At 41.4% G+C, this 19,050-nt stretch overlaps 1 protein-coding gene across 2 annotated transcripts in view; it reads left to right on the top strand.

Annotated features, from left to right (window-relative positions):
• Window positions 1-19,050, top strand: part of SH3PXD2B (SH3 and PX domains 2B) — a 248,122-nt gene that overhangs the window by 190,826 nt on the left and 38,246 nt on the right. For both annotated transcript variants that reach the window (XM_073651312.1, XM_073651313.1), the window contains exon 6: window positions 11,061-11,086. In XM_073651312.1, the coding sequence (XP_073507413.1) occupies window positions 11,061-11,086 (26 nt within the window). The remainder of the gene's footprint in view (window positions 1-11,060; window positions 11,087-19,050) is intronic.

The following is a 19,050-nucleotide window of genomic DNA, read 5'->3' as shown; positions in this document are numbered from 1 at the left end:
ATGACACCCCCATTACTAACCTACAAAGTGTTAAAAAGAAAAAACACACTACACCCAGAAAAAAATAATTTATTTGAAATAAAACACCATTTTATTTAATTCTTAGTTTACTAAAAAAAAAATAGTTACCTGTCCACGTTCCTGCGCTGATCTCCCATGCACAGCTGTCACATCTGGAGATGGTGACAGCTGTGCATGGCTGCTGTAAGCTCAGGCTGCCGGGAACACGTCCGCTCCCGGCAGCGGGAGCCACTGACTGAGGTCACCGGAGTGCATTCAGGCAGCGCAGCTCCGGAGACCTCCTTTACGGCAGTGCTGTACCGTGGGAATTTCTCACGATACAGCAGTGCCGTAAAGGAGCTAACCGGAGCAGCGCTGCCTGAACTCCGGTGAACCCTTACGGCCCCGTCATTCTAGCGGCGGCAGCGGTTCAGAGCGGTCACATTCTATGTGGCTGCTCTGAACTGGAGATCTTCGTGGGACACTCGTGGACTACTACGGAGGGGTAAGGATAAGGTTGTGGTTTATTATTTTATATTTTATTACAGGAGATCGCTGGCTTCGGGGAATTAGGTGTCTTGGTGAGTATAGGTGTAGTTTTTTATTTTTTACTTTATTTTAGGTGGCGATCGGCGGGGACAGGTAATGTATGAACTAATTTCTTTTAGGTAACCACTGGCCACCAATGACATGTATTTAACATTTATTGGGGACACAGTAGGGCAATTTAAATAGCAGGATCAGGCTGATGGGAACTACTGCTCCCATCGAGCTGATCCTGCTGGCAGGAGTGGACGGGGGACAGACATAGGCCGATGGGAGTAGTAGTGTCACATCGGCCTATGTCTGCCTGCACGCACACACCCGCACACACCCGCACACACACACCCCGCACACACACCCGCACACACACCCCGCACACACACACACCCCGCACACACACACCCCGCACACACTAATCATGACGGGTCCGGGAGGTGAGGCTGACCTGTGCGGCCGTCGGAAAGTTGATGTGAGTTCATGCAGTCAAGCATGAACTCACATGAACCCTCTGAGGGCACCGCGGCTACTTCAAATGAACAGCTGATCGGCATCACCTGATACCTCAGCTGTTCATTTGAAATAACCGGCGGGAAAGCGCAGCACAGAACGGGAAAGCCGGCGGTGAAGTCTTTTCACTGCCGGCTTCCCCGCCCGGGTCCTTCGCTCCTTGGTGCTGCGCTCCCCGCCCGGTCCTAATTTACGATCGGGATGGGAGGTGGCGAGGGGAGCGGAGGATCGGGGTGGGAGGCTGCGGGGAAGCAGTATGGGGCTGCGTGATTGTTTAAAAGCCGGCGGCTTTTTACCGCGCGCCGGCTTTTAAACAATCAGGAGAATTCTCCCACGCTGGGATGGCATTCTGATGACAAGCTGGATCGCAGCTGAGCGCTGCCATCCAGCTTGTCATCCTTCAGAGACACTGCAGAGCGCAGGCATTATGGGAACTTCCGATTCCGGTATTCGATATTATAAAAGTATCGGAATTAAGTATCGGAATTCCGATACAGTGAATATCGGCCGATACCCGATATTTCAGTATCGGAATGCTCAACACTACTTAGGAGGTGACCTCTTGCCTATTAATTTCCCAAGGGTAACAGAGAGTTCTCTCAGCTGAAGATCCATACTTACACGTTCATACACTTTCATGTCAAGATCACTTTTATTTCACTTATAATATTGGCTCTGTTTGTATGTGAAGTGAATGACCTGTCAAAAAATGTAATTGCGCTCCGTAGAATTTATTTATTTATTTTATTCACTCATATAGCGCCATTAATTCCACAGCACTTTACAGACATCATCATCACTGTCCCCATTATAAAGGACTCCTACTTTTAGAAATATATAAAAGCTCTTAGGCTTACATTAAAAATAAGAAAACCATTTATCTGCTATAAAAGGTATGATTTTTTAAAGCTACAGATCCAGAGTACGAGGATATATTTACTCTGGCCGATTGTGGCAGACTGGTAAGGCGATCAGCATTCATATAACAGCATGTTCAGACAGGCCGACCACACTTCCAAAACAATAGTTAATTTGATTGTTTTGTGCCCGTAGAATATCATTGTTCTCAGCTACACATATCCTGTTTATACAAGGCGATGAGCAGTCAAGAGTGATGATTTTTAAGCAAGCATTGAGTTATTGGCAACCTGTTTAGACAGGCCGATAATTGGGAACAAATTATTGACCAGTGTAAATGTACCCTAAAGCAGCACTATTACAGCATAGTTGTGCAAAACTTTCTATTCTGCCATTTCGTTTTTTTTTTATTCCCCCCGGTTGGCAGTGAAACTCCATAGGGTTTACGAAAATAGATTCCATGGTTTTCTATGGGATAGTTCATATTCATGTGACACATTAGTTGTTGCACCGGAACCTTCAAAGAGCTGGATCAGAAAAGACTACTTTGCGTTTTTTTGTGATCAAGCTCATTTATTTTATTTTTTTTAGTTTATTTTATATTTATGGGTTAATAAAGTTTAATAAATATAACTGTAATTGATATTCAACTTCTATATACTGTACTGTGCAAAAGTTTTAGGTAGGTGTTTATTTTTTTGAAACTACCCTACGGCCTTTTTTTTTTATTTTGGCGCTGGAGTGGTGCCATTAATGTAAGTTCCTTGACCGTAGTATTATACTTACCAACCTCTGTCTTCAACTGTTCCCGGCGCCACTCTGGTCCATCGCCACCATCTTCTGACAGCAATTTCTGACTGAACAGAAATCAAAAGTAACCGTCACAAGGTCTTAATGTAAGACTATGAGAGCCTCATTGTGGCTCTCATAGACTTACATTGAGTAATGACTTCTGGATCGCCCAGCAAACATTGGAGCAATGCTGCAGGTCACAGCCTGTAGAAGACTGACTAAAGCGGCGCTGAAACAGGTGAAGACTGCTGGTAAGGATAATACTAGGGGCAGGGAACCTAGATTAAAAAAATGCTAGAGTGGTGCATAAAATGAAAGGCAAACTGAATGAACAAAAGAGAAATTTTGTATTAAATCAATATTTGGTGTGACCACTCTTTGCCTTCAAAACAGTATAATTTTTTCTATGTACACTTGATCACAGTTTTTAAAGGAATTCGGCATTGAGGTTCTTTAAAACATCTTGGCGAACTAACCACAGATCTTGTGTGGATGTAGGCTTGCGCAAATCCCTCTGCGTCTTTATGTAGTCCCAGACAAACTTGATAATGTAGAGATCAGGGCTTTGTAGGGGCCATATCCTCACTTCAAGGACTTCTTGTTCTTCTTTACGCTGAAGATAGTTCTTAATGACATTGGCTGTATGTTTAGGGTCTTGTCCGGCTGCAGAGTAAATTTTAGACCAATCAGACGACTTCTTGATGGTATTTCATAATGCATAAGTATCTGCATTTATTTCATAAGAAGAAACTTGGATGTCGTCAGATAAGAAGCAATAATCCCTCTCCAGTTTCAGCGGCCACAGACCACTATAGTGGCTGATGGAATAGGATGTCAACTAATTTTGCACCAGTTCTATCCACCGTGCTTCATAGTTACCTGCAGTTACTCATTATTTAACACTTTCCAGGCCTTCGGCAAACAAACTGCCTTCTGTTACAGCCAAATATTTTTAATTTTAACTCATCAGTCCAGAGCACCTGCTGCCATTTTTGCACCCCCATTTCTAACTTTTTGTGCATAGTTGAGTAATTTGGCCATTTTTCCATGTTGAAAGTAAGTCTTTTTGACCACAATTCTTCCATGAAGACAACTTCTGACCAGACTTCTCTGAATAGTAGATGGGTGTACTTGGGTCTCACTGATTGCTAACAGGTCTGAGCTGATGACACTGCTAGACATTTTCCTATTTCAAAAGAAAGCATGGTGTGTCTTTCAACTGCAGAACTAAAATTCCTTGGCTGATCACTGTATGTATGGTCCTCAATGTTGCCTGTGTCTTGGTGCTTCTTCAAAACAGTTTGAACAGAACATTTTAAAATCCCAGTTCTGCTTTGAGATCTTTGCCTGGGAGAGACCTTGTTGATGCAGTATAACTACCTTGTGTACTTTTGCTGTGCTCAGTCTTTCCATGATGTATGTATGACCTGTGACATGAAACTGTCTTCTGCAACCTTAACTTCAAAGCAGAGTTTGGCTGTTCCACACCCAGTTTTAAGCCTGCTGCATAGCTGTTTCTGTTTCAGTTAATTGCTGTGTTTCATCCTACAAAAAATGATGATCATTATTAGCTGTTTGGTATAATTGGTTACTCATACACTTGACCATAATCCTATAAAATCCCTGACTGCAAGTGTATTTAAAAGGATTGATGTTGTTTTGAAGGCAAAGATTGGTCACACCAAATATTGATTTGATCTAGATTTGATCTAGATTTCTCTTTGTATTTTGTTAATTGGTAAAATAAACTATTAACACTTTTAGTTTTGAAAGCATAAGCATTCTTACTCGGCAGCATTTTTCCACATTTGCCTAAAACGTTTGCGCAGTATTGTATATTTCCACCTTCCATATGTAAATGCAGTGAACATTTTACAATGACAACTTATTTGATTACCTGACACACAGATGCAGTCTAAGGAATAAAAAGCACATATTTTTAGAAATGTATTGATGTTCCATCCATTAGCTCACATCTGTGTATACTATTACTCTGAGCCATAAGCACATTCTTCAAACCCAGCAGAGATCAACATGCTCATGTGATGCTGCTTCATATGAGAGTATCTGTGGAACACAATGTCTTGCGAAATCTTTTATGATACTTAATCATCTGTGGAGCTGAGCCATTGCTGTCTTAGATGATTCCAGAAGATGTCTTTTTTCAGACACCTATATATTGAAAGTGCAGGCAAAGTGCATCCTTCTTTTAATAGAAATTGATTGAAGAATTGTTAAATAAATATCATTTGCAATGGATTTGACATAAATACCCACAATGCCTTTGCCTAAATATTTAGTTCCTTTATTATCTTGGATCTTATGTATCAACACAAAAGGCTAAGTTAAAAATAAGGCTCGATTATGTGTCTCAGTATTCTTCTTTTTCCATCTGTGTTACCTGTCTCTCCAGGGAATGCCATTATGAAGCAGCCTGTTGCAGCTGAAATCTACCCTCTGTAGTGGAAATCAGACAAGTAAATCCCAAACCTCATCCTTCTCTGGATTGAGAGGATCACTATATGATAGACTTTTTTTCTGCTACAATTAAGACTATTTTGTAAACTTAACATAAAAACAAAGTGAGCAAATACCCTGCAATAAATAAATAGCAATGATGCATGAAATTAACATAGGGTACTTAACATAATTTTGATCAAAAAAACATGAAAGCCATCCCACTGCGTCAAGGTGTCCCTATTCGGGACCGTCGTGATTTCTAGTATTAAAACGTTTAGGTTTGATACAAACCTTAATGTTTTAATACTATAGGTTAGGATCGACCCAAATAGGGTCACCTTGAGGCTGTGGGATGGCTTTTACGTATTAAAACCTTAAGCTTTTACGCAAACCTTAAGGTTTTAATACTTGAGGTTAGGACTGTCCCGAAAGGGTCACCTTGACGCGATGGGATGGCTTTTATGTTTTTTTTATCAAAATTATGTTAACTAAGCACCCTATGTTATTTTCATGCACCATTGCTATTTTACTGCAGGGTATTTGCTCACTTTGTTTTTATATTAAGTTTTGTCTGTTTAGTGGCCAGAGTGAACATGTGCCCACACGGTGCATGCATACCAATTTATATTCCAGTTCATCTCTTCAGGTTTTTATTTTGTAAACTTGCAAGTGCTGTAGACATGCATCTCTTTGCTTTTTTCATTTGCTGCAATATTAAGGTGGTGTCTATTAAAATTCTTTTTATTCCTAACTTCACATGCTATACTGCATTGTGCACTACTGATCTTTTGCCATATTTCATTGAAAGTCTAACAACGTATTCATCAACTGCAATTGGAAATGCTAATCTTAAAAAGACCTTGCGTTTGTCCTTCTGACAGCCTATAATTTATCTGCTTTCTCTTGATGGAAGCGTACAGCCAATGAATGTAGATTTCTATGAAATGTACCGTAATTCCACATGTATATGGTGACCAGCACTAAAATAGAAGCGCAAGTCTCCCTCTTAAATATATCTGTTAAATGTGTCTTCCCATTATTATTATTTTTAGCATATTTCTTTTAAAGGAGCCTCCCTTGCCTCTTAAAATAACTATGGCATATACAAAACAGGAAAGAAAAAACATATGTGTCTTTTAATTTTTCAATTAATTTATATAGCATCAACAAATGCATTTATTAAAAAAGTATAGTAGTTGCTCCATAGTACTAATTAAGGTAATTTTACGTAAAAGGAATAAACACTGTCCTGATGCTATATTAGGGCAATGTACAGTAAAATACTGCTAATGAATGTTACTTTAAATAATTAAAAATAATTTACAGGTATATGTCCATCTTGTAGATGTGTTTCTCTAATCCAAATTAATGTGTGATTGTTTTTAACTGGCAGCACATGTCAGTTTTTTTTGCTGATCGATGGTATTTATTACAAAAAAGAAAACAGCAAAAAAACAAAACTGGTCCTACTTTGTCCCAATTTTTCATTCAAACTTTCCTATTCAAGTAGAAGGATCTAGAGAAAAAATAATAAAAAAAAACCTGTTAACAAGCTGTTTGCCATGCAAAACTTGGAAAACCTCCATCAATATTTTTTTTGCATATGAGAATATTGGATGGCACATGCATGGTAAAATTTGACACACAGACCAAAGATGAGCGAAAATCGGATCTAGCACACTGCTGAAAAATGGCACTTTTTTGCCTATGAGTAAAAAAAAATGGTGTGTGAATTGAACTTTACACACAGCAGAAAGCTGCTAGAGTGGCCCCTGCTCTAGAGAACTCAGCACAACCAGTCATTACATGGTTTTGCTCGATAATTTATACATTTCCCATTTAGTTTCTATTGGCAACTACAGGAGAATTGGATTGTTCTTGGCATTTCTCTCACTTCAGTCCTACAGCATTTTTTTTAAAAATCTTTACCTGTATCCCCATAGGAACATGAAGATTGATAGACATCATAGCTGGTGACTTAAAAAGGACCAATTACTAGGTTTGGGGCTACTAAACTGCAAGCATGTCTTTATTCAGACAGGTATTCAAACTGCCAATTGGGTATTAGCTAGTAAAAGGACATACATTGCCTAGGAGATAAGTCCAATGGCTGAATACATATACTCATTGAACAGATAGGATTGAGGACCATACACCTTGCTTCATTGGGGATGTGTAGGGAGGTGAGGTGTACTGCCATTGGCTCTATCTGCACAATGCGTATTTGACCATTTTGCTGCTGAGTCCTTCACCTAGATAGCAGGTGTGATTTGGGAATGCTATGATACAAATCCTCCAGATATCAGCTCCTGGCTCTGATGGCGTTCCATGCTCTTTGAGGCTATGTGCCCACGATGCAGAAATGAAGCAGAAAATTTCTGCAGCGTTTCTGCATGGTCTTGGCAGTCAAAAACGCTTGCGGATTTTACACGCTTTTTTGCAGCGTTTTTACATGCGGATTTGACTTACGTTTTTCAAGTCCATTGGGTCCTCAAATCCGCATGCAGAAACTCACAAATAATGGACATGCGCGGATTTTTCCGCGAGGAAAATCCTTTGCGGAAAAATCCGCAGCATGGGCACAGAACATGCAGATTTTCATTGGGGATCATGGAGCATGGATTACTAAGTGTTTTTAAAGCGTTTCTGGTGCGGAAATTACGCATCAAAAACGCTTGAAAAACGCATAGTGGGCACACAGCCTGACTCCCTTCTCTCAATGTTAGAGATGGCAGTAGTAAGGGGAAGAAGATCTAAATTTTGGGAGAGGAAACATTTACATTTTTAGGGAGAGCATAAAAAAAGGCTGTAGGTATAGCGAAAAGCAGACTAAGGGGATATCTCTACAGAAATGAGGGCATACTGATACATGAATGCAGGTGATGGTAGCATCATCTTGGACATACAGATGCCCAGTATATATTTCTTGAAATAAGGTCTGGTGGAAAATATAAGCCTTGAGTGCAACTGGTTGAGGAAGTTCTGATCGAATGAAAAGATGATCCAACGGGATTTAGACTAAGTGGGTACCCTAGGCTCAGTATTTCCTCCAGACTTTATTTGAAGTATTTGTGTAGATGCTCAGACATCACAAGTGATCCTGAGAGGCTGATCTGCTGCAGCTGATTCCTTGTGCTCTTGGATGTACACTATACACTGACCCCGAGTGTTGCACCTTCTCCCTGCACTACCTCCTATGGTGAGCAGTTTAGTTTGGGCTTATATACCTTATATTTTTTTTTAGAATATATATTTGTGGGAGGAACAAATACATATGAGAATAATCTGAAATTAGGTGCAAGTTGTAAATTGCACATCAGGGGACCTGCAAATAAATGAAGAGATGAAGATTGCAGCCGGAAACTTTGTACAACTTTTTAACTAAAAGTAACCACTAAGATATGTAAAAATATTTTCTTTCCATGTCAAAGGTGTCCATAACCTTACACTATGGTTTTTACATGTGGAGTCATAATGAACTTTTCCTACGGCAATGTGTCTGCTGTTTTTCATGCTTTCTTTTGACAGGTGCTAATGGTGTGGTTTTTGTACCATACCATCGTTTCCAGCAAGTGTGTGCTTAGCCATAGGTAATACCTGCGGAATAGATTTCAATTTTTGGTTTTTAGATCTGCTTGATTTTGTCCCTGGTCACATCTGTGGCCCTTTACAGCTATTTGCTAATGTCTACAATGCCATACTTGGCCAAAAGAACAAACTTCTACATAAATCCTTCATTGCTTTACTTCAATTAATGTACATTGCAGCAGATCATCTGTCACCATTCAGCATTTTTATGCTTTTAGTTTAAGAGCTTTCACACTTTATACACAACTTGGAATATGAATGGAAGTCTATGGACATTTGTTGAGCATATTAAGTATGAACTATTTGGCTGCTGTTCAATATAACCCTGCCGAGCTCCATGTCTAGGAAAATAGCTGCATTCAAGAACGCAGCTGCAAATCAAGGGAAAGCGCTGATCCAAATGAGGGGGCTTCTTTCTTTTGGCTAAAAACTTGCCATTAAACTGATGTTGAACACAATTTATTCCATTATCACATATTAAAAGCGGAATATAATCTTAACCACAAGCATTTTTATATATAATCTTTGTAATGAGAAAATCTACTTCCATTTGTTAGTGGATATTTGATGTATTTATTTTGTCAAATCTTCTCTTCTTTTTTATTTTTTGCATTTGTCACGATTGGATGTGACACAGTATTGTTGAGGCTGTTGGGCATTATTTTCTGGTAGTGGTTCTGGGGCAGATGAGGTTGTGACAATTATTTTCTCCACTGAATTTTAGTCTAAAAGTGAACATCTGTTTTAACACCCCAACACATTTTAGCTTTTAAATGCTAAAAGTAGTTCATAATATAGATTTTATTTAAGTCTAATAAATTCTCATTATTGTATACTATAACAAAATCTGGCATATACACTTGATTGTATGCCTTTTTAAACCAAATCTCATTATTCTACCAGTCCTACGGGTGTATCTGCACCCCTTTATTTTATTTATTTTTAAAAAATTGCATACCTGCCTTGAACCAAGTGTTTTTGCCTTTTTTTCCAACTTTCTCACAAGGGATGTGTCCTATATTGAAAAGGTTGTGGCTTACTAGAAAGGGGCATGGCATGAAATGTAACACTGCTCCAAAATTGTGTCAAAATTAAGGCTCAAAATATGGCTGCAAAGTAAAGCAACCAATAGGTTGTGTAAAGTTGGAAAAAAATATATCTAAAATGTGCTTGATACATTTGACTCCTTTTTAGACAATTTGATCTAAATTGTATAAAAATGAGTCAAATTTATCAAGCACACTTTAGAAACTTTTTCCTAATTTTTACACAAACTATTGTTATATGTCACTTATGTCACTCACCTGCCAGTACCACTGATGTTTTTTTGCATGTTTGCTTGACACCAAACAAAGTATCTTGCTTTCTTCCTTCAACCCTAAAATTGTGCCGTGAATTGCTCAACCAATGCAGAGAAGAGGCAGCAGTGAACTCGGCAGGTACCAGGATATTTAATCCTGCTTGCCTTGACAAATGAGATGTGGAAGGGCATTAGCAAAACATAGCAACCTAAATGCACTACCAGCATGAGGTGTATCTTCTAAACAGGCAGCTTGCTCTCTTGCTGCACTATGCTTGTGCATCTCGAGTGACGAGTGCTGCGCGTCTGCCAATGGTGTGCCAGGGTGTGCTGCGCAATAGCACAGGCCCTCTATCCCTTTGAGCCCACGGTTGTCACTCCATTGCTGGCCAGTGTATCAGAGGTGCAATACTCTGTACACTTCGGCCAGAATACGGTGCTGACAGTTACTTCTGGCCTCTTCCTGAGGTGAGATATTCATCTGACTCTTGGAGAAAGGAATAAGCCGCTGTCAGACACCTCTTGTGAAATCCTCTTTCCTGTGATAACAGAAGGATCAGCTATGTTGAAATTCCACATTCCTGACCCTTATTTTCTTCAACTTCTGCCATAGGAAGAGGATTGTGACACCCCTATACACATAAGATAGTTGTCCAAAATCAACAGGTTCGGAGGATGTCAGTTTAATGTATATGAACTCAGTCAGTCAGTCAGTACATAATAAAACCAAAATTTTAAATAGTACTTTACTCATCTATCACCTCATACTTGGACTATGTTAGATACTTATTTGACTTTTCCCAGAGAATACAAATTGTCCTTGTTCTAGTGGTCACATTCTATTTCCATTTTGTGAACAACAGAGGTCAATCGTTTCTACCATTAACCACTTCAGATCTCATTCAGAGATCAAACTTATTTTATTTTGTATAGTATGTGTTTAAATATAAGAGCACATTGATGCAGAATCACTATGTGTAAGACTAATTGTTTTTTTTTTCTTCTTCTTCAGAGAACCAATTGGGCGGAGGAAACTTGGTAAGATTCTTAAAGATATTTATATGAATAGAGATATTAGATGTAATGTAATCATTTGTTTTTGTCCATTTTCCAGAAAAGTCTTGAATTTCTGAGGTTTTCAATATTCTTGAGGAACATGTAGCTTAAAGAGGTTCTGGACAATTATTATTATTTATTTTTAGAGCAACATTGTTTCCATGGTGCTGTACATGAGAAGAGGTTACGTACAGGATACAAATATAACGTTTGGTGAACAAACTAACAATGACAGACTGGTAAAGAAAAGATAGGGCCCTACCCTTGTGAGCTTACAGTCTACAGGATAATGGGGAGTTAGACAGGATAAGGGGTTGCGGCAGCTTCGGTGGTGGTGAGGTGGCTTCAGGGTCATTGCAGGCTGGTTTCAAGTCTAACCATACCATCAGGGGCTGTAGTGAAGAACCAGGTAATCGCTTAGTTAAGCCCCCCCCCCCAGGCCCTTCCCAGACTGTGGCACAGTGGTTCCACAACCACCTGTGTAACAATACCTTGGGGGTATGAAAGTTAATGAAGGGATTTCCAGAGGGTAGAAGCAGAGCAGTAGCGTGGAGAGAGGTGGATTAGTTGGACAACAGAGTTATTGATGGACAATAAATGTGCCATTAGAAAGGTATGAGGAAATCCAAGAGAGGGCAAGGTCTTTGATGGACTGGAGAGGTGCGAGAGTGTTAGCAGGGAGGTCACAGAGTGATATTGCAGTAGCCGAGACAGGAGATGATGAGGGCATGTACTAACATTTTAGTAGATTCAGGGTTGAGGAAAGAATGGATTTTCGAAATATTTTTGAGTTGGAGGCGGCAGGAGGTAGCAAGAGCTTGGATGTGCGGTTTGAAGGACAGGACAGAGTTAAGGTTAAGCGGACTTCTGGTACTACTGAAATGGTGGTGTCATTAATTGTTATAGTTAAATAGATCGTGTAAGGGGATTAGAAAAGATGGAGGAAAGATGTTGAGTTCCTTTTTGTCCATGTTGAGTTTAGGAAGCGAGAGGAGAAGGAGGATATGGCTGATAAACACTCTGGGATTCTGGATAGCAGAGAGGTGACATTTGGGCCAGAGAGGTAGATCTGAGTGTCATCAGCGTATACGTGTTAATGGAAGCCATAGGACTTTATGAGCTGTCCTTGTCAAAAGGTATAGATTGAGAAGAGTAGGGGTCCTAGGACAGAGCCCTGAGGGACACCAACAGAGAGAGGGCAGGGTGAGGAGTTAGTATTGGAATAGGAGACAATAAATGTGCCATTAGAAAGGTATGAGGAAATCCAGGAGAGGGCAAGGTCCTTGATGCCAAGGGAAGAGAGGATTTGTAGTAGGAGAGAGTGTTCGACTGTGACGAAGGCAGAGGACAGGTCTAGAAGGAAGAGTAAAGAGAATTGTCTGTTAGCTTTGGTGGTAAGTAAGTCGTTAGTCATTTTGGTCAGGGCAGTTTCAGTGGAGTAGTGAGGACGGTAGACTAACTGTAGGTCGTTAAAGAGAGAGTTAGATGCGAGGTGGGAGGAAAGTTCAGCATGGACATGTTGTTCAAGGAGTTTAGAATTGAACGGAAGCAGCTATATGGGACGATAGCTGGATGTAGAGGTCGGGTCAAGGGATGGTTCCATCAGGTGTTGTGTTTGCAAGCAGAAGGGAAGGTACCAGAAGTTAACGATAGGTTAAAGAGATGGGTTAGGGCTGGGACCAGCGTGTTGGTGAAGTTGGAGAGGAGGTGGAATGGCATGGGGTCAAGTGCACAAGTGGTGAAGTGGATTTGGAGAGGAGATGAGAAAGTTTTCCTTCAGTTATGGTGGGGAGGAAGGTTATGAGGGAGAGATAGTGGTCTGTTATACGTAGGGGTTGTGGTGGTATTGCAGTAAAGACTTGTCTTGTTTAATCAATCTTTCAATTTTTCAAATACGTTGCAAAGTCTTCTGCAGAGATGAGGGAGGTTGGAGGGGCGGTGGTGGGCGGAGGAGGAAGTTAAAGGTGTTGAATAGCTGTTTGGGGTTGTGGGATAAAGAGGATACAAGCGTGGTGAAGTAGTCTTGTTTAGCAGAGGTATGGATGAACTTGCATGTGAGAGTTGCTTTATTAAATGTTGTGAAGTCTTCTTGCGAGTGCTTTTTCTTCCAGCGCTGCGCTGCAACCCTGGACACTTGCCAAAGCTATTTAGTGAGGTTGTTGTGCCAGAGTTGTCTATTGATTCATCATACTCTGCCATGCATGAGAGGGGTGACCGAGTCAATAGCTGATGCGAGTGTGACGTAGAAAACGGTGGCACTGTCTGTTTGTGACGTAGAAAACGGTGGCACTGTCTGTTTCGTGGAGTGAAGATATGAAGGACAGCGGTAGAATAGTCAGAGAGTGTGTGAGTGGCTAGATGTGCGAGTTTTTTACAGGGTTGCGCTAGTTGCTGGATATGGGGGCAGGTGAGGAGGACATGGATGTGAAAGTGAGTACACTCCCTGACAGAAGTTATGTCGCTTATCCATGTCATGTAAATAAAAGCTTATAACCTGACGTTAAATTCATCCATTGGTTTTATAAATTACTCTTTTGAAAGCTGAAACCCTCCCAAATTTGGTTTAGGTTAAGAAAATAAATTGGCATCAATGCTGAAATATTGATCATTTAATGAACACAGAATGGTCAGATTTTGGCAAGACAAAAGTTTGTCGCCCACAGAAAGTAATGTGATATTCAAACAAATAATTATCTTAAAATACAAATATATGTGGCATAACATTGGTGAATGAAGTTGTGCTGTTATTAGAGTCATATTTAATATTTTGTGTGACTTCCATGAGCTTGAAGGACTGCATCCATGCGGTTCAACAATGATTCATACAATTTATTAATGAAGTCACCAGGAATAGCAAAGAATGCAGTCTTACATGCCTCCAGGAGTGCATCTAGATTCTTTGGTTTTGTCTTCCAAGCTTCCACTTTCATCCTACCCCAAACATGCTCAATGATGTTCATGTCTGGTGACTGGGCTGGCCAGTCCTTGAGCACTTTGATCTTTTTTGCCTGGAGGACCTTTGTTGTAGAGATGGATGTATGAGATGGAGCACCTTCCTGCTGCAGAATTTGACCCCTTTTATGATTTGGAATGTAAGAGGTAGCTAATACTTCTTGATATTTTAGGCTATTGATATTGCCTTCCACCTTGCAAATGTTTCGCACACCCCCATACTGAATGTAACCCCAGACCATGATCTTTCCACCATCAAATGTAACTGTTTTCTGGGTGTATTTTGGATCCATACGGGCTCCAGCAGGTCTCCTGCAGTATTTTCAGCGGCTGTGGTGTAATTCTACTGAAGATTCATCAGAGAAATCCACCTTCTACCACTTTTCCAGCGTCCATCTGTTAGCAGGCTGTGGGACTTTGCAAATGCTTTTTATTTGCCTTTTGTTTAGTGCTGACTTCTGGGCACTGATTCGACCATAGAGGCCATTTCGAGACAGAATCCTACAAACTGTTCTAGTTGACACAGGGACTTGAGGTGACCAGGCCTGTTGGAGCTCTGCTGCAGTGGAAGAGGGGCTTGCTTTGGATTTTCTAACCAACAAACGTTTCTCCTGAGCAGTTGTCTTGTGGGGTCTGCCGGACCTGGGCTTGTCAAACACAACTCCAGTCTCTTCAAATCTTTTTTTAATTCTTTGTACTTGACACATTAAAGGTGCCAGCCACCTCTGCAGTGGATCTGGTCTTCAGCCTCTTGATAATCAAGGCTTTGGTCGCAGGGTGGATTTTTGGCATGTTGTCAGAGCTCAAGTTGCAGTTCAAGTGAAGGTCTGGGGTGCTGGGTTTCTTTTTATACACACCCACTAATTAACCGATCATTTACTGAGCACTGGTGAGGCTGTAAGCTAGGATTGGGTGCATTATATGACCAGGCGACAAAACTTTTGTCTTGCCAAAATCTGACCATTCTGTGTTCATTAATTTATTTTCTTAACCTAAACCAAATTTGGGAGGGTTTCAGCTTTCAAAAGAGTAATTTATAAAACCAATGGATGAATTTAACGTCAGGTTATAAGCTTTTATTTACATAACATGGATAAGCGACATAACTTCTGTCAGGGAGTGTAGATGGTGGTCAGATAGGGAGAGAGGTGAGGTTGTAAGATTAGATAGAGAGCAGAGGAAGGTGAAGATGAGGTATAATGTATGTCCGTCTGTGTGGGTGGCTGCAGAGGATCACTGGGTAAGACTCAAAAGGAAAAGGATAGGTCATGAAAGGTAAAGAGGTCGTGGATGGCATGGAGCTTCTTGCAGATGGAACGAGTGCTACAAAGCGCTCTAGAAAAATAGAGCTTCGAAATGGGGGTCAAAGGAACGGGTTTTATGTTGGCGAGGGTGCGATATTTTCTGGCCGGTGATGGGTGATAGGAGAGATATTTAATGGCGGGTAACAGCTGTGGAGGTCCAGGATTGGGAGATATATCGCCAGCAGTGAGGAGTAGCAGTGAGTGGGAGAGGAGAACGGAAAAGGAAAGTGGCCGGCTTGTTTTGTGTTTTAGTAGGAGGGATTTGAGGTTGAGGAGCAGGTCTGTAGATGAGGTCAGGTGGAGAGGTAAGAGGGAAGGTGAGATAAACATTTGTTTGGAGAGTGCTGGCATGTAGGAGTAGTGAAGGAGTGTAAGGATTAGTGGAGCAAAAACTGTAAGGGCATAAGTAAGCATGGTGAAAAGTTAGTGTGGGAGATAAAGACGTACCCACAGTTAACAGTGGTAGCTCTTACCTTCTGGTCTTTTCTGGGACATTTCTGCTATATTTATAACGTGTACTTAAATGCTGCACTTGAGAAGATGCACTCAGAGACTGAGGTCGGAGAACTATTTGTCCAAATGTATACACCTTTATTTGCACATGAAAGATACCAGGGGAGACCAGAGGGCAGGAATCACAGGGAGGCAGGTAAGACAATTAGAAAAATAGGATAAATTAACAGACAGGAGTGAATGCAGAACTTTGCTAATTACAAAGCAGGGAAGCATCAGACATACCAAAAATAGACAGGTGTGAACAATGAATGTGAGAACTATTCAATTCAGGAAGCAGCATACCTGTGAATGAGACGGATGGTCAGATTAAGGGTGTTGACATTGAAGAATATATACCATAGAATTACATTTCTTATATATTTCTAATTTGCACTTAAAAGCTGCACTAAAGAAGAAGCACTCAGAGACCCTGCTTAAGTGCTCCACGTAAAATTAAAAACCCATATACTAACTACCTAGACTGATTCTAATCCTGCGATGTCAGCACTATGATTCCTGGCGGACATGCAGAATTTTTATGTCATGCTGCTGCTGATCAGCTGCAACCTTCACTACTGACCACTCTGGCGGAATACTGAAAAACTACAGCCAATCAGCAGTCACCATAAGTCTCTGCTCACATTGCAATCTGAGATGCATGACAGGTCTAGAATGCACACACGAGAAGCTAAAGCATCATGATGAGAGATCGCCTGCCAAATATATATGTATATATTTGCAGAGTTTTGTTTTATTCCACTATAATACCGTTTTTGATCAAATTATTTTAGCAAATTATTTGTTGGAAAGCCATTTGCAATGATAAATGTATGAATGTGTATAGGATAATGTACATATTGGATAATAAATATCTGAATATATCATCCAGTAAATGCTACTTTGAGGCATGTATCCTGTAGTATTATATTGATGTCTGATAAAAGTACTATATCTTTCTTTTATAGCACTTTGATATCTATAACAGGGTATATCTATAACTAAACTATGAATTTTTCTAGTTACATGTACTGTATGTCAGTTATATGACATATTATTTAACAAGGAACTTTTACAAAAATCCTCATCTTTGATGAGGAAATGTTAGCAATCAAAGTATTTGGCACCTAATGAGTTCATTTTCGTTAAGTCCACGTGTGCATTATCAGAGAGTTTTCACTGGGGGCATACACTTCTTCCACCTGTATGACTTTGCCCAATCCTAAGCAGGCAGCAACACTCAGGAGAAAAAGAACACACCCCACAGTAACGCGGAACAGAGTACTCCTGTGTGTGACATGTAATGACAAACTTCTCTGCTCTAACTGAAAAACCTTTATAAGTTGCCATAAGCACAACAGACATACCTGTAAGTGTGATACTGATACTGTGGACAGGCAGTATGGGAGGCAGGGTCGGTACAGCAGAGGTGACAGTGCCATGAAAGGAGAAGAGCTGATTGAAGGGTTTGCAGTGTGACACAGAAACGCAGTTGCACTGCTCCTCCCCCACACTGACTGCCATGACCTTCTCTGACAGGTGTTCATTGTGGCGCCCCATGGGCCGGTTGCCAAAGTAGTGTTGCCTCCTTCGCCGGAGGTGATATTACGCTTGCAAGCAGGAGGAGCTCCCCACGTCAGGTAAACCCCACATGCACACACAAGTTCTGATCTCTTACCTGAAGAGGGAGCTCTACACCCTTTTTTGGGGAGCTGCCTTTTCTGATTGGGGGGAGGAGTTAGTCAGTGAGTGTGAGAGGGAAGGGAGAGGAGGAGAAAGCAGCAGGGAGAGAGAAGGAGAAAGTTCTGGGGAGCAGAGCACGTGAAGAGCTCACCCCAGGCAGTGGAGCAGAGGACGCCAGAGTCCTGGGTTGTACAGGGATTGCACGTCCCAGCAACCGAATCTGAGGGACAGGAGACTGCAAGTTTTCTGGCCACAAGCAGAAGCTTAGAGCAGGAGTGAAGAAGAGGGACCACAGAGTAGCTCACAGGCAGCGGGGCCCGCAATGGAGAAGCGCAGCAGGCAGGCCTCCAAACCCACCTGACGGGGCGGACTCCGACTGCTTCCAGGCTGATCGGACCCTCCTGGACCTAGTGACCAGTGCCCCGGACTCCACAGCTTTCTCTGCAGTAAAGGTAACCGGACTGCATTCCTCGTGTCTGTCTTCTTCTGCACCTCCCCGCAGCTGTGCTACCACCGTGACTATCATCACTGCTGCCATCCTGCTCTCTGCACCCTGTTTCCCCTGCCGCCATCCTTCATATTAGCTTTCTCAGTCCCTGGGGGCCCGCTTCACCTGTGGGAAGTGTTTCATCTCGGCTGCTATACCATCAGGGCCCACACAGCAGCACTGGTCAACCCTGACCAGGCACCACAGGTGGCGTCACATAAAGACTACAAATCCCCTGTAAATACTCCCTTCATCTGCTCGGCCAGGGCCACGGAGCTGGGCCACTGCCACCGTGACCTCCCTGGAAGACTGCCGGCCCGGCTACCGAGTACCCTAGGCCCTCACGACCGCTGCATTCATCATCTATGCTCTACTACCTGTACTTTCTAATCATGCAGGAGGTTATACTTGGGGATCAGGGTTGTCATTACATCTCACCCACATTTTCTACAGTGTGCTACTGCCTGTTCATGATTGGACAATGTCATACACGGGGGAAAAGTACTTGCCCCCAATGAAAGCTTTCTGATAGTTATAGAAAATGCTTTGACTGCTAATGACAGATTCCCTTTAAACTGGAGGATAGAAATACAAGTTGGAATTGAATTTTAATTACATGTCTTAGTAAGTATGTGTATTCGCCATGGAATGACAATTCTGCAATTCTGGAACATCTAACATCTTAAAACTCCATATTGTGCTGTTCCTCTGTCATTCCTCTTAAATTGACAATTGGGTGTTATGATATGATTAAAACTGAGTGAACAAAGTGACAATAAAAGACTTCACATGTAACAGGTCCGGCCATGCCTAGAAAACATGCATGTCTTCAAAAAGAATTTAGTATTAGGTTTAGTGAATCCTGCATTGAGCAGAGGGTTGGACACGATGACCCTGGAGGTCCCGTCCAACTCTCACATTCTATGATTCTATTGATGCCTTAGATAATTATTAAAGGGAACCTAACAGCTGATTCATGCTGCCCAAACCAAACGCAGCATGGATCAGACCATGACTCTGTTATTGCA

Source organism: Phyllobates terribilis, unplaced genomic scaffold (genome assembly GCF_046119375.1).
Source record: "Phyllobates terribilis strain yellow unplaced genomic scaffold, ASM4611937v1 Scaffold_11__3_contigs__length_659146591, whole genome shotgun sequence".
Lineage (NCBI taxonomy): Eukaryota > Metazoa > Chordata > Amphibia > Anura > Dendrobatidae > Phyllobates > Phyllobates terribilis.
The sequence above is the reverse complement of the archived record's forward strand: the minus strand, read 5'-3'. Positions and strand labels throughout refer to the sequence as shown.